The sequence below is a fragment of the Camarhynchus parvulus genome, chromosome 3 (assembly GCF_901933205.1).
Source record: "Camarhynchus parvulus chromosome 3, STF_HiC, whole genome shotgun sequence".
NCBI lineage: Eukaryota > Metazoa > Chordata > Aves > Passeriformes > Thraupidae > Camarhynchus > Camarhynchus parvulus.
Genome location: NC_044573.1, coordinates 56,639,118 through 56,665,364, shown reverse-complemented (window position 1 = coordinate 56,665,364; position 26,247 = coordinate 56,639,118). Strand labels below are relative to the sequence as shown.

General features: G+C 42.5%; 1 protein-coding gene across 3 annotated transcripts in view; it reads left to right on the top strand.

Moving 5' to 3' along the window:
* The window catches only part of MYB (MYB proto-oncogene, transcription factor), a 28,231-nt gene extending 7,745 nt beyond the window's left edge, over positions 1–20,486 (top strand). The window contains exons 6-16 of one of the 3 annotated variants that reach the window (XM_030945077.1): positions 798–1,035; positions 1,825–1,905; positions 2,306–2,410; positions 3,760–4,017; positions 5,058–5,423; positions 6,931–7,073; positions 7,684–7,798; positions 7,889–8,014; positions 8,685–8,795; positions 9,427–9,534; positions 19,083–20,486. In XM_030945077.1, the coding sequence (XP_030800937.1) occupies positions 798–1,035; positions 1,825–1,905; positions 2,306–2,410; positions 3,760–4,017; positions 5,058–5,423; positions 6,931–7,073; positions 7,684–7,798; positions 7,889–8,014; positions 8,685–8,795; positions 9,427–9,534; positions 19,083–19,199 (1,768 nt within the window). In that variant the 3' untranslated portion in view covers positions 19,200–20,486. The remainder of the gene's footprint in view (positions 1–797; positions 1,036–1,824; positions 1,906–2,305; positions 2,411–3,759; positions 4,018–5,057; positions 5,424–6,930; positions 7,074–7,683; positions 7,799–7,888; positions 8,015–8,684; positions 8,796–9,426; positions 9,535–19,082) is intronic. The other 2 variants (XM_030945076.1, XM_030945075.1) reach the window with 2 other exon arrangements.
* The last annotated feature ends 5,761 nt before the right edge of the window (positions 20,487–26,247 follow it).

Genomic DNA, 26,247 nt, shown 5'->3' with positions numbered 1-26,247 from the left:
ACCTTCTGGAAGATAACAAGAAAGGAATTAGCCATTGGAAGTATGTTCATGGCTTCCACACATCACAGATAGTACTTTGAATGATAACATGTAGTGGTGATGTTTTTCAAATAGCAGAGCTGTTTTAAAGTGTACTCTTAAAAATCTCACAAAGTTGGTAAGTTTGCTTTTCCTGACTCATATGTGAGGATTTGCATCTCAGTTTTTCTGCATCTAAGAAAAATCCCAACAGTTTTGTTTACTGAGTTTGTATGTGCAGCATGTTGTTGTTGCTGTCTAGGTGACCAGCTGGAAAATTGCTTGGAAGTTAGTCTGTTCACAGCTGTTCTCCACAGTCTTTCTTTCCAGCAATGAGACACAATAAGACTCCACTGAAATATTAAGAGATAAGAAGATGATGTTGGCATTCCTTTAGGATAGCCTCAAAGGGAAGTTAGCCTTTGTTGTCTCCTCACTTCATGGGAATGAGGTGAAGATGAAATTAGTAATTTCTTACAATTTGAGGATGTAAGTCATGAGAGATTGCTTTAAAAAGTATGTAAACAACTGTAGCCTGTTTTTCTTTTTCCCTAACCTTTATACTGAGCATCTTTCCTGAGAAGTTGGGAGTAACATCTGTACTGGTTACTACAGATGTTACTCCCAACTACTACTTCCTCCTGCTGTAGTAGGAGGAAGGTCAGAGAAGAGCTCAGGGTTTAAACAGAAATGCCAACAGCAGTTCCCTGTCCATTGACCTGTCTGAATTGGAACTGCTCGTATTTGAAACTCCTCGAGCGCCTGTATTTCTGTTGCAGAACTGATAATGCTATCAAGAACCACTGGAACTCCACCATGCGCCGGAAGGTCGAGCAGGAGGGCTACCTGCAGGAGTCCTCCAAAGCCTGCCACTCCTCAGCAGCTGCTGGCTTTCAGAAGAACAACCACCTGATGGCCTTTGCTCACAACCCATCGCCACCCGCCCAGCTGCCGGTGGCCAGCCAGCCCCCGCTGGGCAGTGACTACCCGTACTACCACATCCCTGAGCCTCAGAACGTGAGTGCCTGCACATGGCTGTGGGGAGGGGGTGCTTGTTCTGCCTCCTTGGACAGATGGGTGCAGCTTAGCCATGCCTGGCTTCAGCTTGAAGGATTTTCTTTGTCTTGGTGGACTTGGATGTGTTTGATGTCAGATGAGGATTTCTTTGACTTTGTTCAGTGGTGAAAATAAGTACATTTCAAACTGGTGGCATTCAGGTGGTGGAGCTGGGTAAAGCAGGTTTAATGCCCTGGGAGCAGTTAACATATTTCTTAGAGTTGGGAATATTAAATTTCTTGAATATCAGTTGAATCTGGTTAATTCTGTGTTCCGTGTCAAAATCTCCCACATTCTCTTTAGTAGTATTCTGTTTGTGGGTTGCCTGTCAGAACCAAGTGAACAAGTATTGTTTTTAATCAGATTTCTTTTCTATTAATGATTAATAATGAAACAGGCTCCTGCTTCAGACAGTTGCATTGTAGAGTTTTAGATGATAATAAATTGCATCCTTTGCTTTTTCACTTCAATTTAGAAAATCCTTACAAATGTGTCTATAAATTATTCATCTTTTCTTGTTCAGGAAGGGTAAATATTTCATATATGAATTTTTTTTCTTCCTCTCTAATGCTTGCTGTCATATTCCTAAAAATGTGATTACTTTTCTTGTAAACCTTTTTTTATTTTTTTGGTATTTCATCTCCACAGACTACAAATATAAAGTATCTAACACCAAAGTATGTTTAACACAAACTGGCAATGCAAGCAGATAATATGATGGAAATAATAAATTTTTGCTTTTTGACCTAGGTTCCTGGTCAGATCCCGTATCCAGTAGCACTGCATGTAAATATTGTCAATGTACCTCAGCCAGCTGCTGCAGCTATCCAGGTAGATAATTTGAACCTTATTTCAAGAGTCAATTTCTTACATGTTTGATAAAGTAAAATGCAGACATCGTACATTAAGGAAGCATTTTAATGTATTAAGTGTGGTGAAAAGAGAAAATGGGGAAGGTCGGGGAGTTCTAACATGGCTAATAATTGCTCCTTCTGAAGTGGATTTTAAATGCAGTAGTTGACATCTGGTGTGATGGCCTTCACTTTCTCCATTTCAAATGGCTATACTGAAATTCAGCAGAGACTTTGGTGGTGGAAAACACAATTGACATTTGTTTCGTCTTGGAATCTAATTTGGCTGTTATAACCACAGGTCGGCAAACCATGAGCATTTTAGTTGCTGCATCCTATCAGACCTTTATCTTTTCTTTTCCCTTAACTCTTAATTTCAGAGACACTATAATGATGAAGACCCTGAGAAAGAAAAGCGAATAAAGGAATTAGAGTTGCTACTAATGTCGACTGAGAATGAACTGAAAGGGCAGCAGGCATTACCAGTAAGATTGTCACTGTGTGCTTGGATGGAGGGATAGCAGCCTTACCCCAGTGCTTGTCTTTTTAACTTTTTACTCCCCCTCTGCCTTCAGTACTAATCAAGGCTCTATATTTCCGTTTTAAAAGGATGAAACATAGCACATATGTAACCTGTATCTGCTTCGTAAATTCTTTTATTGAAAAAAAAATCCAAAAATTTTGCAGGTATCTTACTTTGCAAAGTGGGAGCAGGACTGGGCTCCGTAACATGATGTAATATTGGAAACATGATGACTGTACAAAAATTGAAAATCCTACAGGCCTTTAATCAATAACGGGATCTATGTTTCTTGAAGTGTGCAATGGTTCATGTGATGAAAATGTAGTGCCTGTGCATTAGATTTTTCTTCTCTGTTGTATTCTTTCCTTCAGCTGTGTTATATATACTTCGTAAGCTTCAGACTTGGTGCATGTTTGAGAATTTGTTTGACTCCTCTGAATAATGTTAGATTCTTAATAACTGCATGTGTGGAGCAAGTGCTGGCTATTACTGAATTCTCATACTTGGTTGTATATGCCATTGGATGTTAATGCGTGAAGGCCCTTGTGTAACTACTTAACACCGTCGCCAAAGCCAAGAATCCCAAAATCAGTTTTGAAGATAGGTGATAGCCAGCAGATTCTTTTTTTTCTTTTTTTTTTTGGGTAATATTTAAATGATTAGTAAAAGAACTGCATGCATGATACGTTAGTTTGGCCACTTTTTAACTTTAGTTGATGTTTTGCAATTTCTTCTGTTGCATGATCACACTGGAAAGAAACTTCTGTTAATTTGTTCTTCTGCTTTCCTAACCACGTTGATTTGACAGCCTCTTCATTGCATTGGTGTAAGCTGTAGCATTAGACAGGGATAGCAGAAGAAAAGGAGATAAGCAGACAAAAGCAACTCTAACTCTAAAAACTTTTAGCCTCCTACAGTGCTGAGCTCTCAGTAGGGAAATCCTGCCGTTTCTTGCTTCTTACAGAAAAGGACTTAAAAGGACTTTCAGACACTTTTTGAGCACTTGGCGTAACAAAATATGGATTGATTATATGCTAGTAATGACATATGCCTATAATCCTGGAAGTAAATTGTGAGGTAACTTTGGGATAACAAATACAATGCCAGTATTACTTAAAACAAGATCTTGCACTGATGAAAGGAAACATCTTGACAATTGTTTCATAGGCATAAGCTTTTAGATGATGATGCAACTACTTTTATCTTTCCTCCAGTGGTATCTGACACCTTGTGCAATTTCATTGCTAAGTTCCTTCTGCCTTTCCCCCCTCCCTTTTCTTCTTTTTTGTTTTTGCCTTCTTCTTCCTTTAGACACAGAACCACACATCAAACTACCCTGGCTGGCACAGCACCACAATTGCTGACAGTACCAGGACCAGTGGTGACAGTGCACCTGTTTCCTGTTTGGGGGAGCATCACCACTGTACTCCATCTCCACCGGTGGATCACGGTTGCTTACCTGAGGAAAGTGCATCCCCTGCCCGGTGCATGATTGTTCACCAGAGCAACATCCTGGACAATGTTAAGAATCTCTTAGAATTTGCTGAAACACTCCAGTTAATAGACTCCGTAAGTAGACTCGCCGCCTCAGGTGGATTTGTGTATGGTCAAGGAGTAAGGGGTGAGGAGCTGGGATTGTCCTAAATGTGATTGTTGATTTTTTCCCGAGTAACTTTGAGTTGCTTTAGGATCTGAAGCTTATCTTCTGACATGAAAAAATGCAGCTGCTTGTAAATGAAGCCCTCAAGCATGGATGCATACGCTTTTTTTGGGTGTCTCCCTTTCCTGCTACATCTTGGAATGGGAGTGTGAGTTTCGGCAAGGTGCACAGTAGGAGCTTGAAACAATCTCTCAATTTCAAGTCTCCTTAAAATACAGTCAGAGATACCATGAAAAATTTTAAACAATGCAGTGATATTTACTGATAGTTGAAGTGACACATGCCATAGGTTTGGGTGTGGCCGCTCATGTATCTGCATAATTTTCTAAAATTTTTAGTTACAGCCTCAATAGCTGCTTTTCAAAGTTTAAGGGACTTATCCTGGCATATGTGAAGGACTGTAAGCACACATTTAAATGTCAAGTATCTGACTGACATTGACATGGACCTGTTGTCATTGCAGTCTCTGGGATGCTACATGTAAAGTAGCACATTGAATTACATTTGTTGGTGGCAACCTCCTTCAGAAGCAGAGGTGCCTGCTTCATTCGGTATCATTTCCCTTTCAGCACATCCAGAGCAGCATTGCATGTTAGGAGGAGGCCAGTCTTGGTCTACAGCACACATTTTTTTGTAACAAAGTCATCATCATCATACCAAGCAGAAAACTCTGTGCAAGCAAATAGTAAGGACATAATTTGACTCATTTGTTAGGGACTCTGTTGCCAGCAACACTACTAGGATGTCAGACAGTTTGATAAGATCAAGGTATGTATTGAAAACACAGATTGTGTTCACAGTGTTGCTGCTCCCATGAGCAGGGTCAAGCTGAATTGAACTGGGAAAGACTTTGTTGTTGTTGTTGGTTACAAACAAATCCTAGCGCTGTATTTTCATGAGGTGGCACTATACACTGTCTTATAGCTCCGTGCCTCCCACGTTGTTTCAGGATCCTTCATCATGGGGTGATCTCAGCACTTTTGAATTCTTTGAAGACACAGACACTCCGGCTAGCAGAGCTCCCTCAGGCAAAGCCGCGCAGCTTCAGCAGAGAGGGGCCAGTGCTTGCAGACCGCAAGAACAGCCCACCACAAATTTGAGCAAAGTCGTGTTGAGTCAGGGCTCTCTTGGCTCACCAAAGACCTTGTCTGCCTCACAGGGCAGTGCGGCTCCGTGGCTCCTTCTTCGCAAAAGGAGAGGGCGCTGCGGCCTCTCAGCCAGTGGCCACGGTAGCACCTTGGTCCGAGCTGACGACAGCAGCTCAACTCCTCCTAAGCGCTCCCCTGTCAAAAGCCTGCCCTTCTCTCCCTCGCAGGTAGATCAAGACTTCTGCACAGATGTTACTAATTCTCAAAAGTCACCCCAGTCTTAACAATTTAGAAACTAATCCTTTGGAACAAATGACTAATTACCGTTGTGCTTGTTGATTTCACTCCGTGTTTGAATCTTCTCACTGCTCCTAGTCTTCACTGCTGAGTTTAGTTAATCAGCAAGCTAACTCTTGATTTTTGACTTTTAAATTCATCTGTGGGGCATGGTTTTTTGTGTTTTGGTTTTTTGCCTTTTTGGATCTTTTTTGTAGGGGAGTGTGACCCCTTGCTTTACTCTTGCTGCTAACTCCAGCTACTAGAGTTTAACATTTCTGATCATCTGTGATACTTTCCATCTCTGTCCACTTACAGTATGATTCATTGACCTAGAAAACCCCAAACTACATTTAAATAGCATTCAGGTTGTGAGACAAACTGACAACAACCAGAAAATTCAAATCACACTTGCCATCCTCTGCCCAGGCCATGAGAGTTGGAGTGGAATAGGAATGAGAAGGAAAATGTCCCATCAAAATGGCCTGGTGTGCACTTTCAAATTCCCAATGATGGTTGCTTTGTTTCACAGCTGTAGCACTATTTAAAAGTGTTTTGGATTTTTTGTTTGTCTGTGTTGGTTTGCTTTAGTCTTTGATGTCAAAGAAACACTATTTCATGAAGGAAGAGATTTCATGTAATGACTTCTTGCTGTATTTCCCATTACCTATTAGCTATTTTAATCACATGTAATTTTTCCAGTGAAAGCCAGATTTTCTTATATGCCACATTTTTATAAAGTGACAGAATCTAGAAGGGAATACATTGAATTGTTGTCAGAATAAAGGATACCCCTATGCTCACAGATTTGTAGACTAGAAATAGAAACAATATTTTAGGTTACTAGGTAGAACATATGCAAGAGCAATTTTCTCCAAACAAATAGTGCTGCCTCTTTTTCAGTCAGCTGTTTCCATTCCAAAGTATTCTACGCACCCGTCACAGGTGGCAGCTTTCATTTTATACTCTGAAAATAAAGTACTTTCTTTTGAGAGAGATGATAGGAAATTTATTTCCTGTCATCAACACTTTCACTGCCCTAAAAGCCCCTAGATGCCCCATATAAATATTTGTGGAATTTAACCCTGTTTCCTGTGGGTTTGTTTTTGAAACATCCCTTGCTCATTTTCACCCAGTTTCTTGGGCACACTGGTGTTAATTAAAATTTATTTGGAGAAAATCCAAATCAGGCTCTGAAAGTGGTGGAAAGTTTTTCTCATTGGAACAGAGTGTCATTTCCTTTAGAATTTCCCTCTCTAGCTTCCTGAGCCAAACCATTGAGTATTTTTTCACAATGCAGTCCCACGTACCCCTTCTCGCATCATAGGGTCAGGAGAGTGACTCGTGTCAATCAGAAGAAAACAATTTATTCTTCTTTTGTTGAATAAGATCAGCTTAAGAGGTCAGCCATGTAATCTGGATGTTCCTGTTAATTTTTTCTTTCTTCACCATGTGCAGTTCTTAAACACCTCATCCACTCACGAAAACTTGAACCTGGAGAACCCTGCACTTACCTCCACGCCGGTGTGTGGCCATAAGATGGCAGTTACCTCCCCGTTCCACAGGGACCAGGCTTTCAAAGCTCAGAAGGAAAACCACGTGTAAGTCTCTTGTCTTGTTGAACTCACGAGGGTCCATGTCTTCACATTTGCATGCAAGCAAAGCGCTGGGTCAGCATGTGCTTTGGGCTGTAAGAGGGTGGGTTTAGGTTAGATACAGGGGAAGAGTTCTTCACTGAGAGGGTGGTGAGGCGCTGGAGCAGGCTGGCCAGAAAAGTGAATGGCCTATCCATGGATGAAGCCCTGGGCAACTTGATCTCATGGAAGGTGTGCCTGCCTGTGGCAGGGTGTTTGGAACTAGATTATCTTTAAGGACTGTTCTAGCCTAAACCATTCTATGATTCTATGTTTCCTGCAGGGTTGTTTGCTCACACATTCAAATTTTTCTTAGTTGGGAGTAAAACTTATGCTTTATGACTTTTGAGGTATAGGTTTTAAAACCATGCATATAGGTTCACAAGTTTTTAAAATAAAGCCATTACACCTTATCACAGTCAAAGAGATGTTCTGCTGTAAAAGCAAAATGGATTACAGGATGATAGGGAAATATTTTCCAAAGTCTTACAACAATACTGCCTATATGCATGCATTTCTGTAAAGAGCTAGTATTTCCAAGCATCTTCCTTTAAAGTTCCTCTCCTTCTTTTGAAAGTTTCAGGACTCCAGCAATCAAGAGGTCGATATTAGAAAGCTCTCCAAGAACACCCACTCCATTCAAAAACGCACTTGCAGCTCAGGAAATCAAATACGGTCCTTTGAAGATGCTGGTAAGAAGGAAACAATGATAAAAGTTGCTTTGATATTAGTGCAGAGGGATGTTCTGGGACTTGGATATAACGTTTCTTTCTTTCTTTCAGCCTCAAACTCCAACTCATCTTGTAGAAGATCTGCAGGATGTTATCAAGCAGGAGTCGGAGGAATCTGCAATAGTGGCTGGGCTACATGAAAGTGGACCCCCTTTGCTGAAGAAAATCAAACAAGAGGTAAATCTCAAACTTACCTGAGGCAATTTAATTCAGAACTCTTTGCTGAGAAACTTATAGCAATGCCTTTTCTATTAAATAGCTGTGTCTGTTTTTCTTTCATGTGAGCCCCAAGATCTTAGTGTCGGTTCCATATAGTACACTAGGCATGTCTAATTCATCTCCCATTGATTTCCATAGAAGTCTTTCTGCTGTTTTCAGCAGGGGTTTGCTTGGGCCGTTCTAATGCAGTTTTCGTTTGAAACTTAAAAAGAAAAGAAAAATTAGACATGAATTTGGATTGAATCTTTCAAATATTGGTGAAAAGTATAGAAGAACCCCATGGGGACCAAGCTTCATGGAGTGACTTAGAAACCTGAACATTTGAGGACATTGCATTATATTACTTTGTCACTAAAGTTCTAAAAATACATTTATTCTCAATCCTTTCTAGGGGATTAAACTCCTGTATACTGACAGAGCACTGAGTGCAAGTATTCAAAGTTTTATTAGATGGGGATTTTTTGAAGAACCTGGAACTTTTTTCTTCTGCAAAGAGCAAGGCTGCTGTAAAAGATGTAAACATGCATTATGCACCTCTGTGAAGAATATTTGTTCAATTTGTTAAGCAACTGACAGAAATCTCCTGGTCAGTTACGTGGTGGTCGAATCATGCCTTTTCTGCTTTCAGGTGGAGTCCCCAACAGATAAAGCTGGAAATTTTTTTTGCTCAAATCATTGGGAAGGAGAAAACCTGAACACTCAGCTCTTTACACCTGGGTCTGCTATGGAAGATGTGCCAGTAAGTATAAGGTCTCACACCATCAAAGGAATTCTTTGTTTTACATCCCTGTTCGAATTGTAAATGCAAGTGAAAGAGAATATTTTTTCTGTTTTCTTCACAAGTAGGTTTATTCCTTATTTCTATGTCATTTTCCTGTACTAAGCATAAGAAGCAAAATGCTACTCTTAATTATCACTCTGATGCCTATAGAAGTTTCAGAAGTTGCAGTCATTTTGCAGCCCACAGACTTTGAGGAGCATGCACTTGGAGGATGCCTGCACCTGTGTGCAGAAATTACTAGATCATGGAGTTAAAAACTGGTGAAAGAGAGAGAGAGACACTCTCTTGGTTTTTGCAAAGGAGACTTTGCATGAGCACAGTTCCCTTTACATTGCCAGGGCTTATGGACTATTCAGTGTTGCTGTTACTCTTGAACTTGGGATTTTCACTGGATGGAAGACCTTTGCACAGGGCAGTGCTCCTGCAAAGCCAAGACCCAGAGACACCAGGCTGAGGTCTGCTCCTCATCTGTGGCTGTGCCCAGTGTAACAACTTCTGCACTCAGCCTGAGTTTACTTACAATACATTCCAATTCAGGCTGTTCTCATGAGTTGCTGAAAACCTTTTTCTTTTTTCTTTTTCTGTTCAGAATCTTCTTACGAGTTCCATTTTAAAGATGCCTGTGTCTGAAGATGATGATAGTTTTCACAAAACAGTTGCAGTACCTAGAAACAGGCCACTAGCTAGTCCTCTACAGGTAATTATTCTTTGATAAAAGTATCCTCTGTATATAAAAATACATGTATGCACCCATATATATATGTATGTATATACTGCTTTCTCACAGACCTATTTTGAGTATGGAAGAATGAAATGTTCAGATGAATGTGGCTGAGGGTCTCACTTTGCCTGTGGAGCATGAGGGCACAGTGGCTGCAGCAGAGCCAGGAAGTCAAACAGGGCCAGCCCTGTGTGTGGGGTGTTGTAACTCAGCTGGGTGCTCAGTGGAATTGGTAGGACTGAGAATTAACGTGGACCAGAGGGGTTTTTTCCATAGGCTTCTTGTAGGTGGCACTGCTGTTTGGGGATTTGAGTGGTGTGGTGGTGGCCAGAACTTGTGACTGGCCTTGGGGTGAGAGGAGAGACTCCAGCAGGGCCTGGCTGGCACAGATGTGGCCGGTGTTGCCCATTCAGCCCAGCACCAGGATGGCCTTTCCCCACTGAGGGCTAAATGTGTAATTGTTGTAATGTAAGTCGCATGTGAGGCTGGGGTTTGTGCGTCTGTGCTTTTGCCAAGTGTTAGCAAACAGACATTTGCTGTACTTTAAAACAGAACTGTTGCACAGGGGCTGATCCAAAGCCCACCAAAGTCATTGGCAGCCAGTTTGGCAGCTCTTGTGTACTTTAGGTGAAACCCACAGCAAGTCATTCAGAAAACAAAACATAATTTCTGTATTTCCAAGGTAGATGACTAAGTAATTTTGTAGCCCTTCCCCACATGGGAGAAATAAAGGAAAGTGTCTCATTCCCCAGTGTGAGTCACTGTCAGGAAGGAAATTGTAACTCCATAGTTCCTGACTTTCAGACAGATAGTCCACATGGCTAATCCTTTCTTTCCTCCCTCTTTCCAGAATTTACATTAGGGCTTATTTACAGTAGGAAGGAATGAGTAAATGCTGGTTTTGATTAGGCATTTCTAGCCAGGCATTAAGAAAGGAGATAGTAAAATTTTACACGTCCCCATTTGGCACAGTTTGCCATGGAGTAGGCTTGTATTTTGTGCTGCAGAATCATTTGATGAAAAACAGCTTTGGAGAGCAGGGACTAGGACTCCCCTTGGCATGGGGGTGTCTGTAGGGGCCAAAGACTCACTCTCAATATTGTTTATCTGCTCTTCCTTCATGAGCTGTGTTTCTTGGCTGCAGTGTGGTAGACAGGCAAGAGAAGGGTTTGCAGGTCCACTGCCCCTGATCTAGGGCAGTATAGAGGGGCTGAATTCACACCTACCTTGTGGCAAAGGAGCCTAGATTTCCAGCTTTCCTGGGAGTTGCTGGAGCTCCCTGGTGGGTGTGTGGCAGGAGGCTGCTGGTCCCCAAGAGCTCAGCCCTGCTGTGTCCCAACAGCCAAACTCTGGGCTCCTTCATAGATTTAGGACAAGATTTTCAGGTAGCTAAGCAGCATGGGCTGTGTGTTGTCCTGTTAGTGGTAGTTGCCTGCACTCTGGCTGTAATAAAAAAGAAGGATCTGAGAGGTCTGTAAAATAGGATCTTTTGATCTTTGGTGTACCAGTGTTATGTTTCCTGCTATCTAAAAATATTTTCTTTACAAGCTGCTATAAACGAAAGGGCTTGTTTAACCTTCTGTCCTCACTCATGCTGATTTTGTTCAGGAAGTTTACATGAGTCAATTTGTGGATCATTCTGGATTCAATTCTTCAGTCCTTGCTCAGGAAAACCATGTTAAAAGTCAGGTATGCTCATTGTTTGGATAAAGAGGACCTTTTCTTAAGTAGAAACTGAGTTAAAAAGGACTTCCCAACTCCTCTCAGTGTTTAAAGTGTGTTGAACTGAAAGAAAAAGTAGTTGTAAAAAGCCCCAAAATGAATAGTTAGTAGGCAGCTTCTTGGTGTACTAGTATGAAAGTAAAATTGTCTCTGCTGGCGGAACATTGAGCTTTTCAGCTGAAATGTAATCTTAAATGAAGAATGAGGCTTGGGGTTTCTGTGATGGTGGCACAGGCAGCTTTTTCAGAATGAAATGTAGACTTTATATAACAATGCAGTATTGTCTGCCAATGGCTGCACTCTGGTTTGGATTTGGTGTGGTGGTTAAAAGGAATGGTAAAGCTGCTTGGCTTCATGTCAGAGGGGAGCAGTGTGGCCCTGTGCAGCTCGGAAGGGATGTGTAGTCTGGCTCTGTTTCACACCAGAAACTGCTGCTGCTCTGTCCCTGATGCTTCCCCTCCTCCACCCCAGTGTAAATGGACTCATGTGCCTTGGGCATAGCATGTCTAAAGGGTGCAAAGCCATGGAAAGCGTTTGCCTTTGTGCTTGTTGTTGTTTTTACTGTTTGCTTGCTGTACATGACCAGATTTTAGCATGTTATTGTCCTATGCTTTCTACCCTTCCTGGTTTAGAGTTTGGGGTGTCACCCTCCTACCTGAACACATGCATGGACACAAACAAATAACTGGACTAAATCCACTGATCCCATGAAAGAAGACATTAAGCATGAGGGAACTCATGTGGGTGAAATTTAATTGTGTCTGCATATGTTGACATTGCTGCAGTTAATATTTTGGGCCTGATCCAACTGTTCTTACTTAGGCAAATTCTCATTGACTTCAGTCCAAGAAAGAATTACAGCAATCTCTGTGCCTTGGGATCCATGCATGGAAAGGGAAGAGAGAAACAAAGACAGCACTAAACTTAGGGGTTTTTTAACCCCTAATGCTTGGTTCCTAAAATTCCATTTCCTTTCAAACTTGAACTTAGAAAAGAGGGAGACAGTATATTTACCAGCCCATAGTTTTCCCTTGCTTTAATAATTTGCACTACATTTACACAAAGATATTTGGCTAGGGATAAACTGATCCAAATCCTTGATTACTTATTGTTTTACTGTTAAACTCCAAAGGCAAGAGTAGCAAATGTTCGAACACATCTCTAATGATATTTTTTACTGCATTTGGGTACACGACTGATCATATGCCATTTAGTAAATAGCAGCTGATGACCATATCAGATAGCATGATATGATTCACCATCACTTAGCAGGAACAGCATGTTGCATCATTTGGCATGTGAGGTCAGGTAGCTCCAAACTCGTTGGAATTTGGTGCTGTCGGTGTTGTACAGAACAAAGGGAGAAGAAGCCTCCATAGACCCAAGAACAGTTTGGGCTTTATCCTCATTCAATCCCCTGTTAAGTCTCCCCAAAACATTGGATGTAAAGGCAGCTTTGTGTAAGGTCTTCCTAGTAAGGTGTGGAGGTCCAGCCAGCTCTTCTGTCCTATGTGACAAATCTCATGGTTGTGCATTGAGTATTATCAGACTGGCAAGAACAGGAATGTCTCACCAAACCCACATGTTGCCTTGGGGTAGACTTACTCTCCATTGCATGAATCCCAAATATTTCTGCTTTGCATCCATGGGGTTAGTTAAAAGCTGTATTTTTGCACCCTATATTTTTGTCCCTTAGTTGCATGTCAGGGAGATTTTGGTCTCACTAACAACTTTTCCAAGGGTTAAGATTTTGGGATAACATACTCCAATACCAAGACAAAAAGATGATCTGTACTGAGCATGTGCTTGAATTTTGCCTTGTAAGAGGTTACATAAAAACCTCTCTGTTTCTGGCCCTTCCTGTGTAAAAGTTATATTTTGTTTCACATTATGTTCTGTAGCAGTAGCAGTACATAAATCAAACTATCCTAACATAGACATTTTAACAGATAGAAAAGTAGGCTAAATCACAGACCTTCCACCTAACTCTGCAGGCTATCAAAAGACACCATGAAATGGAGCCTTTTGAGAAAATAGCACTGCTTTGATATCTTCTTCCCCCAGTAACAAAGGAAACAACACAAGGTAGAAGCCCTGCAAGCTAAAGAGAATGTTCTTCAACCCCTAGCTCCTGGCACTTTCCATTTTTTTAACCACAGACTGACACATTTCAGCTCGAATTTCCTGACTTTCAGCGGTTTATGTAGCCAGTTTCTTCAAAGAGTAAGTTTAAAGGATTTTAAAACAGTTACTTGGTTAACCTTTTTTCAAGTGTTGGAGCTGTCATGAAGCTTAATTTTCTCAGTTTAAAAAAGTGAAGTGTTATTTTATTTGCAGCTGGTTTTAAGACAAAATGGCCAGGAAGGCAGCATGGTCCCCTGCAACAGCAGGCTTTCTCTGTTTTTCCTCCATGGCTTTTTGGGGGAAGGAGGTCCTGAAATCTCATATTTTTCTTTGTTTAATGAAGGGAGAGGGGGAAGCACGCTGTGTTTGAGATTTGCACAGCAGGGGAAGGTAGCCCCACAGGTTTCTCTCACTTGCACTGCCCCTTCTGTCCCCAGTGAGTGATGTGCACAGGAAGGAGATATGCTTGCCACAGCTGAGGGAGCCAGAGAAGGTTCAAAGTTACAGGCCAGTCATTGCATGTTTTCCTCCCAGGTCAGCAGAATCTGGGTTGCAAACAGATTGAATGTTACAGCTGCCCTGAGCTGGTAATGGTGTCTCAAGAAGAAAAGTGACAACTTAACTATTAGTCATATTTGCAGCAATGTATTCTGATCTGTGGGGGGGAAAAGTAAAGATTACTGGAGAGGGGAAGAATATGAGTTGCAGATGCTTAGCCCACTTCCATATCTTGTCCATTCACCTTACTTGGAAAGCTCATACACCTTCAGCAGGAGGTTTACCTGAGCAAGACCCTCAGGGTTAAATGCCATCAAATAGCTCTTTCTAGCTCTGGTATCATGCTTAAAACAAAAGCTGAAAAGCTGGACCATCTTATTCTTTCACATTTAGCAAGCTGTGTTTCTGAGCAGCTTGGAAAGCTCCAGAGTTTAGGAGAAGTCTGTCCTGTGCCCCAGAGGAAAGCCAGCAGCAGGGGTAGAAATAGTGGTCTGTCTTGTCACATGAGATAAAAAAGTAATTTATGGTCACTTTAGTTTTTGATTAGTCTTTACTGTCCTGCCAGTTCTGCATCCTTACAGAATGGAAAGCCATGTTATTCATGTGCTGTCTATTGTATTCTGCTAGGAGATGGTTTTGTTTAGTGCATTGTTTTACTGTTTCAGGAGTGCTGCATTTCTGTTGCAAGCCCTTTCAGTGGCACATTCCGCAGACAATCTAAACCATCGAAGGGAATCTAAGGGAAAGCTGGCAAGAAATCCAGCTTTTTGCAGCAAGGAAACATAATAAGAGACCTTCTAGTAGTCTGAGCATTTGAAATATTTTAAATACTCTAGCTTTTTAAAAATTGTTTTTAAATACTAGCAAAGCTTGGCTAAATTAGTGGTGGTGTTTGTAACACCACTATCTTTGCTGGAGCTGCTGAAGCTACCTGCCAGCAGAGCAGAGATGTAAAATCTGTCTTCTAACACAGTTCTTTGCCCAAGGATTTCTACTAGACTTTCATCAGTTTGGGAGCTCAGCACTGCAGGACTGCAGCAGTGTTTGGTTTTGGCATTGGCTTCTAACACAAAAGGTGTTGTAACACAGGAACTTTCTTAAGCTATAGAGACAGCACATGAAAAGGCAGTCTGGGCTACAAGAGCAGAAGGACTAGTTCTATTAGAAAAGCACCTTTTCATATTGTTTTCTTCCCTTACTCTGGTCTGTTTTCTCTAGATCGTCCAAGTTTTTATTTAAAGTGCTTTAACTGGATATCCCAGTTACAGCTTTGACAGTTTGTTTACAGTTCACATTTGCCTGAGGGCAGTTGAAGGCATATTGCAGGATAAATAAGGTAGTTTTGCTGCCAGGAGAAGGATGTACTGGTAGGATTATTGAGGTTAAAAAAAAAAAGAGAGAGAAAGAAAAAGAAAAGGGACAGGGAGAATGACATAGCTGGAATTGTACCACGGATCTGTAATTTAATCCCATGGGAATTCGTAGTACTATACTTTCTGCTCCCCCTCCACTTCGTGATTTAACTTAAAGAGAGAGACTGCTGTGTTTGGAAGACAAAAATTCAGTGGAAGTACTGGCTGAAAAGGTTTAAACTCTTTTAATTGACAGCAAAATTAAGATTGGTCTTCTACCCTGTGAGGCAATGAAAAAATGATATGTGTGGAAAGAATTTACTCTGGAAATCACTTTCACCTCCCACTGGCTAGGAATTTAGGTGCCAAAATGAACACCTCACTCTTAGATGACTGAATTTAGGCTGGATGAATCCACTGGATTAATTTTGGTGAGGTATGGGGTCAGGCCTTCTGGCTTCTGTTTACAAAGATCTTGTTTCCATCCATTGGTTTGCAGAGTTAGACCTGTAAATGTGGTCAGGAGGATGCAATGAGCATTCTGAAACAGGAGTGTGCTGGCTGGGGTTTCTGTGCTGTTTTCCTGCATGCCTGTAGCCTTCTGCCTTGGGTCTCTTTCCTTCTGATACGTTTGTTGGGCACTGCCACTGTCCTGTAACAGAGCCTTGTCAGTACTTGCTGCGACGCTGGTGTGAAGGAGGCATTGTGGGATCCCTCTTTACCCTTTTTACAAAGAGATCCCATAGCTGTGTGTGACCAGGCCCTGCAAGGCACTCTGCCTGGGTTGTAGGACCCAGCACTCCCTGCCAAGGGGGGAAGGAAAACTGCTTCCATCAGGATGACTTTCACACGTGCCTCTGGCACTGCACTGCAGGGCTGGCAAGGCAGAGGCATTGTGCTTTGTTTTGTCTTGGCTGATGAGAGTCAGGGCTTCAGACAGAAAATGTTTATTAAAAATACCCACTAAAATGTTATCTGAGTTCCCCAAGGGTAGAATGGAAAACTGTGCTAGTAAGTATGCTGCATCAGGAAACATACTCCTTTGGGTCCAATGCTTCTTTTGTCACTGGAGCAGAGCTCTCCCCATCATCAACGAGATGCAAAGTCAGCCTCTTTTTATAAGTTTGTCACAATAGGGAGGGGGGAGAAAAGTGTAAATAGTGTAATTTTCTGGGGAAAAGAATACATGGATGAAAACTTTTCTGTCCCTACAGCAAAGCTGAAGTTGTTTCAAGCAGGCTGGAGTGAGGGGTGGAGCTGGTCCTCCTGCGCTGGCTGTGCCTGCTGCCCAGTGCTCCCCGGGGCAGCCAAGCCCAGTGGGAGGGCAGAGGGTTACTGCCTGCCTGAGCAGCTTCTGCCACACTGACATCAGGTTAAAGATGAAGACCAGGCTTTCCGTGGAATGAGTGACATGTAGCAGCCTGCTGAGATGTTGGTGATATCAGGATACAGATATTTTTTTTTCTACTAAGCACATGGCTGTTAATACAAAGAGCTCAGTGTAGATACTAACAATTAAGCCTAATTTATGAAATAGGGACACTCCTTACCTGAAGTTACTTATAGTTTTCAGAAATTGACATACTGTGATAAATGGACTTTTCCTTACATATTTTCAGTTATTTAAGGGACTGCTGATCTCTTATTTCTAAACTGGTGCATTGAAGCTTTGGGGGATCACAGGGAAATACTGGTTAGACACGTATTTCTATCCTTAGAAATTATGGATATATGGCAGCTATCAGCTGCTTTTGAGGTATACAGAACAAATCCAACTCCTAAGTAAAACCAATGGCTTTATACCAGGCATTAATTTGGTTTCTCATGCAAATACCTCTAAAACAGCTGGGGAAAATATGCACAGGTGCCTGAGTCCCACTGAGGATCAATAGGGAGTTGTAGGTTCCCAGCTTGTGTAGATACCTTTGAAAAAGTGGTGCTGGAAGCTGTTTAACCCAAACATAAAAGGAGCTGTGGTGTGTTGCATGGGGGTCTGTGGCACACAGAAAGTGTGTCACACCTGCCTTCTGGCATGTGCCCTTGCCTGAGCCACAGCACAAGGTACACAGCTCTAGAGAAGAGGTGTATGGCATGTCTGTTCACTTCACAGAGGCAGCTTTCCCACAAAAACTGCAGAAACTTAATGATTTGAGGCCTGACCTGGTTCTCCTTCAGAAATGGAACTCCTACTGAGGTTCAGCAGTTCTGCTTGCAAAATGGCATCCAGGGGAAGAGGCAGCTTTTGGAGCTTCCCTACAAAGAGGAGAGAAAGCCATGTCTAGGGAAGCCCAGCAGAAGTTTGCAGAGGACTAGCACACTTGCTTAGTTATTCACTGGTTTTGTCCCTTTTAGACTGCAAGCCCTCCAAGGCAGGAACCTCGGTCCCTGTGTTTGTACTGGTGCCCTGATTAGGGCATGTTACATGAAATTATCTGTATTTCATAGTTGCCCAGCCTTTTATTATCCATATGTCTCAGATAACACTGTTTATAGTCAGAAGAGCATTGTGTAAACATTTAGGCCAGAGAATAATTTAAGGATCCTCTTGCAAAGTTAGCAACTAGAAGCTGGCAGAAAGAGCCATGGGCACGCCAGGACAATTCTGCTCTTAGCAGATGGTTTTCAGTCCACTAATTATGATTCATCCACTGTCCTAGAGGTTGGGAAGGCTTTGGACATCTCTTTAGGCAATGTAGTTATTGTGCTGCAAAGATGATCCTTTTCAAATACAATGGAGAACTGAGAAAGGTTTCTCCTGGCTTGTCTTTACTGGTGGATCCTGAACATACACCTTCTCGGTATTCAGCAGTGCTGGGATCCTCTTGTGGAAGGATAAGCACAGTTGTGTGCATTTTTGGAATGCAGACTATTTGTACAGCTAACTGCGTGATAATAGAGGTTTTATTCAGATCTTAGTGAAAGTTTCAGTGTGGAAAGGCAGACACGCTGGCTAAGTGAGAGAGTTCAATAGAAAAAAATAAAAGTGTGTATCCTGGTAAATTCCAGGAGCTTTGAAATTTCATTGCTGTTTATAGCTCAAGGCAATGAGAAATGTCTCACATGTGTAGTGAGTAAATAAATAACAGCACACACAGCCCTCTGCAGATATGTTTATCTCATTTTAGCATTATACTAAATGGTGTCTGCAACCTCCATAAATACCACAAGAAGTGAAATGGCTTACACGATAATTAAAAAGCTGTTTCTGCTGAGAGTCGAGCCCCACTCCCTCCTCCTTTGGCAGGGGAGCTGAGCTGTAGGGCGGGTGCTGATCGCTGCCCACAGGTGAGAGCAGCTTGGAGCGCGGGAATCCTCAGCAGTGCTGCACAGGCTGTGGAGCTTGTCAGCTCCCTTTAGGGAGCTCTGGGACAGAGCAGCTGCATTTTTAGATTGGAGGTTCAGCAGGAATTCATGCGTGGTCATAACATTGAATATTTTAACTGTGCACTGTAGCCTGTCTGTGCTCTGGTGACCATAAAGTTGGCCTGCCAAGTATGTTCTCGTTTAGATCTTCCTAAAGGATTAAAGCCAAGGCTGTAGCTGTGGCCTTATAGAAAAGACACTGTCTGAGAGAGAAGCAGGAAAGTTTGGATCTCCTGCGGCATCCTCTCTGCAGATCATCTGGTCTATCTGCCCCTGTGATTGCTAACTGAGAAGTCAGGGTGACATTTTTTTGCCTGTTGTGTTGAGATATCAATTTCTCAGGGGACAGGACAACATCGCACTGCCTGTTCATGGGACATTTAATTGTGAGCGTGCCCAGCTTTGGCTGGGACTGTGGATAAATCACACAGCATTCAAACTAAATGTCTCTCTCTTCTGATTTAGCATCTGAACACCACCTGGGAGCCGGCGTCCTGCGGGAAGATCGAGGATCAGATGGCTCTGCCAGATCAGGCGCGCAAATACATGGGCACCTTCCCCACCCGGACTCTGGTGATGTGAAAGGGTCGGCACACAGAGAAGCATTATGGTTCTGAGAACACTTCACCTCCACTGGGAAATTCCTGTTCCTCTGCATGAGAACTTTTCATGAATGGGAGAAGAGCCTATCTTTGTTGTGGTACAACAGTTGGGAGCAGCACAAAGTGCATTTAGCCACTCAGCATATATATTCTTGTTGGATTTCACCCAACTTAAGAGTTTGTGTTTTTTTAATGATACTTGCCTAAATTATTAGGTATTGAGTTTGAATCAGTAATTAATGATCTTAAGTGCAGTCTTATAATAAAGATAATTCTTCTTGTACTTTTTGAGATCAAACAGACCTAATACACCAGTATTGTTATTTCAGTGATGTGCTAGTCAGGGGTGGGGTTTAGTTTGTTTCTTTTTTTATTTTTTATTTTGTTTTGTAATAATAAAAGAGCAGGTACTCACACAGATATATTTTAAATCACTGAACGAAATGAATTGGTGTAAAATACCGAAGTGAAAAGCATTACTACAAACGCTTGTCTGTGCAAAAGGGGAAAGCTGATCAAGATCGTGAATGCTCAAACATCCATGCCTCTTGAAATACTCCTTTCTGTTTTGGTTCTAGGCCATTATACATTGTGTGTTTCTGTTGGGGGGGGGTGGGTAATTAGCTTGCTTTAAAAAATATTACTGTATGAAACATAGATTTATGAGAAAAACTATATTTTTATTCAGTAATTTAATTTTGTAAATGCCAAATGAATACTGTGTTTTGCTGCTACAGACCTTAGCGTGTAGACATGCTGCTAGTGTAAAAGGAGCAGTAGAGCTTTATATGGAAAAAAACAAATGTTGATGTTAGCTAATTGACTATGCACTAGCATTTCAGACCTTTTTGTTTTAATTTTTTTTTACATCATTTATATTTTTTCCCTTATTTTTTATAAGCAATATTTTTGAACACTGTTCTTGGGAGATTTTTATTTGTGTGGATGTGTTGTTTTGTTTCTCATTGGTTTGTAACAGCATGCATTGCACCTTCATATGTTTGGGAGAACACTGTCTTGTTCATGTTGTCTCTTTTGTTCCATGTCTAGCTAGTTGTTCCCTAACTTGGGTCTTGTGTACTGAATCAGGTTCTTAGAAATTCATGGTTCTTTGTACTGCCATATCAGATCTTTATTGATATGGCAAAACACTGAGTTTATTTTATTTTTTTATTTTTTTGTGTTTTTATAACAGCCTCTGACTTTGCTGCCTTAATAGCATTTGGTGCAGCTTTATCTGCACTTAATTTTTTATACAACAATGTACTGCCTTGTAGATAAATAAAGTGTGTTCTTTTTTTACTTAAACCTGCGTGGCCTCCTAATCTTGTTTGTCTTCAGTTTTTTGGCGGTGGTGTTAATAGCAACAATCAAGCCAAGAAGGTTTTTCCCAGCACACTTAGATAAGCAAGGAATAGAGTTTTGCACACCATAGCCTCAAAATCCTTGGTTCTCATTGATTGTTAAGGAGGTGGAAGGAACACAGCACAAAACAGTGAGTACTGAGCATGTTGTGGTCTCAGGGCATATCTCTATTGACACCAAAGTCCAGGTCAGCTTCAGTCAGTGGGAGACTCACTGCACCTTTTGTGCCAAACTGCCCTTATCCCACAATGCTGGCTTATTTATTTTTTCATCTAAGGACAATCAGGTCAGAAACCAATTGAATAAGAGAAAAATATTCTGGAGTTCTTGTAACTGTAGAACAGTCTTTTTTCCATGCTTGTCTTAAGAAAACAGAGGTGAGAATATACTTTGAAACCCTGATGCATTGTGCTTCACAGCAAATAATTGGACAGACCTGCAAGAGCCTCACACAGCTGACATCCTGAGGGTCTTTCAGCCCTAGGAAGGCTAGAGATAAAAGCAATTCCTGACAAAACAAACAAACAAATAAAAGGCATCCTGTCAGAAAAAAAAAAAACATTTTATTGAGTAGCTTGAAAATAAATTGCAGAAATATAAGTTGATGCCGGTGCTTCAAAGACATACTGATATTCATGAGAGCAGACTTGTCTCCACAATGAAAGAGCCAGTAGCCATGTGTGTGCTGACCCCCAAAGGTACCTTCCAGCCCTTTTAGCTCCTTACCCAGCACCAGTCTCCCAGCTGAAGCCACACACTGGCCATCAAACCATGCAGTGCACAGAAAAGGAGGAGCAAAAAGGCCTTTTCCACCCTCTGCACAGATCCCTGCTCGTGTGCTTTTGGTTTTCAGCGTAAGAAGGGAGCAGTGCTTGCAGTAGCCCCCTCCCAGTTGTTTTGTGTTCTCACATCCATCCCCCCTGTGCGGTTTGGGGCCAGGAGAGCCGGCCCCGAGGCTGTTTGTGAGCAGTTCCCCCAGGCAGGACCCCGGGGCCAGGCAGGGATCACGGGGAAGGGGAAGTCTGCGGGAGCCCCTGCCCGTGCCTGGGCTGCCACCTCAAACCGCTTGCGCAAGGTGCCAGAGCCCTGCGGGACCCGGCCTGCGACCTGGGAACAGGGACAGGCCTGCCTTGAGGCATGCCACACTGCTTAGGCAATGTGCTACAGCTTTTAAAGAGAAAAAAGGGAAAAAGGAAGGCCAGGCTTACAACAGGACTTCAAGGCAAAACTCCTGCCTTGTACGGCTCCGGTGGTAGCTGCACAGATCATGGCTGAGTTTAAACAGTCCATTATCCTGTGGAAGCTCAGCCTGCAGGTGCCCAGAAAAAGGGGTGGGCTTTTTTTCCCCTACATCATCACTTGCTTTAAAATCCATTTTAAACATGTATAACTATTATAATAATCGCCTTCTTGATGGACACACTTAGACCTAATACAGAGGAAAATGTTTCTTTTCCCTGTTTCTCATTTCACTGAAAATGCAGAACACTCAGTAGATTCAGGCCAGTTTGTTTCTGCATGCATGTAGTGCCCAGCACGGGTGAAGGAAGAGGCTTTCTTCGGATGCTAGACCCAGGAAGCTGATTATTTTCCCTCCACCAAGAGTGGCTGCATTTCCCTTGCAGCAAGTGCCACCTCTCACACACCTTTCTCACACAAATGTCCCCTGCTCTCCTCACTGTCTGAAACACACATTTTTCAGAGGCCCAAGAAGAATCCCATCTCTCTGGCAGTTCCATCCTGAGCCAGTCAGGCAAGAGCTGTCCCGAGACAGGTCTGTGTAAATGGTCTTGGTGACAGCCACCTGTCCTAGCAGTGGCCCTTTGCACGGGAGTGTGGCCATCCTGGGCACATTCAAACCTAGAGTAACCTACCTAAGTGAAAGGAAAGCAGGTTCAGTCAAGTTCTCATTTAATGGAGAGTAGATATTTGGCTCAAATTCCTATTAACCTTTTTATCCTCTGTAATTATAACTTAATAATGTTGTCAGTGGGAATTCTTTTGATTTCTGAAAAGAATTTAAATTATCATTTCAGCATGTGCCACTAATTAAAAATGAAGAGGCAAAGGAGCCAGGGCAAAAACAAAAGAAAAGTATCTGAGTGTGAGGTGTTTCCCAGCTAATTCCCTGTCATTCTTCATCATTCTATGCAGGGAATCCTGGGGCTTCGGCTCCCACAGGTATGACCCATGTGACAGCGGTAAGCCAAAACTGAAAAAGGGCCAGAGCTTGAATTGGTTTGGGAAAAAATATTAGAGCTTGAATGAAAGAGCAAGACTTTGTAGTTAGGAGCCAAAATAAATCTGCTGAAGGTAAAGCAGAGAGCAAGCACAGCATTGAATATTCCATAGCATAAAGTGATCCTTCATAAAAGCCAGGTTTTCTTTCTCTGTATTTGTGATCTTGATCCTTATCCGTGCCAGCTAAGTCAATGACAATCAGCCCTCCCTCAAGCCCACACAGGCAGGCACATTGGCAAAGGATGTTTCTGTGGCATTGTGATGGGAGCATCATAATCATAACCTCCTCTTACTCCTGCCACATTTAATTGTATTTCTACCTCATTCCTGATCTGAGACAGGTGTGATAGCAAAGCACAAAACAAAAGGCTTGTTCCTAGAAATCCATTAAAAATGTGTTGGGGGGTTATTTATTGTTTTGTTTTGGCAATTTTTTGTTTTGAGGTTTTTGGTGGGGTTTTTTGGGTTGTTGATTTGTGTTTAATGAGCGTGTTAAAAATATTTCCGTTCAGGAAAGAATGGTTTTGAGGCACTGGTCTGCATTTTGCCTGTGTCCTTGTTTCCTAGCATGGGTGGAGTCAGTCATGAGAGCAGACATGGCTCAGGAGCAATGGTGGAGTTCTGCCTGGGTGGCCAAGGAAAGACACTGGTCACATCCTTCAATCTCCAGTCTAATGTCTTAATTCAAAAGGAAGTCATGCTTCCTGACCAAGTGCACTTGTTCCCTTTGTTTGCCTCTTTTCTTTGAACTTGACTTTGATGTCTCAGCGGTTTTCACTGAAGACCCTGCTACCAGCACAAACTTGTTTGTGACTTTTTTTGCTCTCAGTGACTGCTGAAGGTGAGATAATGAAGATATACCAGAGAGGTCCAGATTCTGCCTTCAGCTGTATTTGCAAGTTGGCAGTGGTTAAACAGCTCATTGTTAAGGGCTGCAAAATGTATCCACTCTGCTATTATTTTTCCATAAATAATTGGTGACTGGGTTGTTGAATTTGTTTTTGTTTTTTATAATCCCTCTTGATACATGACATTTCTAGAAGGCATTTTTCCTATCCATTTGAGTATCAGAATGATTGCTGAATTTTTAATTGCTTTGTAAAACAGCCTCCACTTCTCAGACTGAGCAAATCCACATTTACAGCCTATCTCGACTCACAGCCAAGGAAATTTCATTTCATGGAGAAAACAACTTTTACCCCTTGATTCAATCCCTACCCATCACACAGCTCCAAGACACGCTCTGTGCACACATCTGTCAGAGAAGCGAAGAAGATGAAGAAGAAAGTTTCAGGAAGCTCTCCCCAGGCAGGTTTCTACACTAACCATAGCGACCACCTCTGCATCTCCCGGTTCCTGCCAGCCCAGCTGCAAGCCTGCCGTGGCCCTCCCGACACAGAGAGCCCCCAGAGAGCCTTGAAGGGGTGCCTGCAGGTGTGCTTTCCTGCCCGCTGCCTCTCTCGTGCTTCAGTAACTCTCTCATCAGTGTACATCAGCACAGGACTTATCAGAAGGTGCAGGGAGGCTATCACTTTTTCAGTGGTGGGTTTTCTATATCTGTGTTCCTACCAGCTCAAGGCAGAGACCTCTGAGGTGCTGGCTCAGCCTTCCTGTACAGATAAAGGTGCTGCTAGCCTGTGCTGCTGGCTGGGAAAGGGAAATCTGCAAGAGGTTAGAGCTCCTGCCTGCTCAGCTAAGCCTTCTTGCACCAAAGAAATATGGTTTGCTGCAGTCATAAGCCTAAAATACCTTTCAGTTAAATAATAAATAAAAGAAATTATACTTTGCTTTTCTTTTCTGCTCTGCTCATACTGGCCATCCCCTCTGCACCACTGCCCACTTCATCTCTGTTTCATCAAGGCACATGCCCCTCATGGGGTTCAGGCCCAAACACTGCTCCAAAAGGATTGATAAAAGTCTGTGATCTCCACAACAGCAGAGAACCCAGGACTTGGCCAGGAATAAAGACATGGATCATTTCCCTGCCCGTGGCTGATGTGTTCCTGCCATTCCCACTCAGCAGAGGTGCCACATACTCACAATGGTTTCCTTGGTACCCCCAGGTTCAGGATCATCTCCACTGAAAAGCGAGCTCTGATTGTATCTCAAGTAACATCCTCCAGTCAGGGAGGTACACAAAAGCCTTTCGCTGGAGGTGATATGCTCCTGGCTGGAATAGGGCCCACCAGGAATAGGGATCACCAGACCATGTTACACTCAGCTTTGTCACCCTCTCAGCAGCTTCCCACCTCCCCAGGAAGGGGATGGGTTCTCCTGCTGCCCCATGAAGGTCCCACAGTGGCAGCCCAGATGCAGAAACTCACAGGCTCCCCTTCTGAGCTATCACTGACACAGAAACACCCTTAACTTTCTTTAATCAAAGAGGTTGTAGTAATCCTTTTCTTGTCAACCTCTGATTTGTGGCCACATCCTTTAACAGAAAACCCATAACAAGTAGAAATGCAGTTTGTATGGTGATAAGCTACAGAACTAATGTGACAGTCCCTCCTCCATCGCTGCTGTGAAACCCAGAGCTCTCTACACCTACAAACCTTCACTGCAGCCAGCTGGAGTAGCTACTGTGGGATCTCAGAGCCAGACCCGGTGTGGTCAGGGGGGACTGAACCTGACACACACCTACACCATGATTTTGCCACAGAAATCACAAAGCATCAAGTATGATGATTAAAATAAGATGCTGATTATTCCAGCAGTCCCCCCTCCTTTTTGTCACTACCAAGTTTTGCTGTGCTGTCTGTCCAACATCCAAAAAATACTTATTACCATCCTCTCTGGCAGTTCATCAATTGAGCAACTTGGTTTTTATGTGACAGATTGAGCACAGTGAATATGCAAATTTATTTGATACCTTCATTTGCCTTCCTGTGAGTGATACAGGCTCTTCTTCTGTCATCTTTAACATCCATAACTAACTTTTTCAAAGGATTTCCAATTACAGAAATCCACTTTTGTCTAGAGCACAGGAACTTTTCCAGAAGGCTCCAGAATGTCCCAAAGGCAGCCCTGTACTTTCTTGAAGACCATGCTGAGGGTGCTACAGCTTCAGCCTTGCTCCACCAAAGCAGGTTTCCACATCCTAATCCAAACTTTGTAGTAAAACCAGGCACTGTGAGAGAAGAGCCCAGCTGCTACATGTGTAGGTTTAGACTGAGCAGATTTCTCTGGAGTGAATACACAGGCTGGCCAAGGACACCAAAGTTCTGGAGCAATGTTGAAGTGTTGCAGTGATGAGGATGTTTTGAGAACCAAGCAACAGAGTGTGCCACCCTTGCAGTTTCCATGCCCTTGAATCTGCTCAGGAAGTTTGTGTTCATAAGACAGCTGCTGCAAGTCAGCAAAGGACTTCCCTGGGAGTGGTGATTTCCCCTTACCTCTACTCACATTAGGTAAGTGCATGCAAA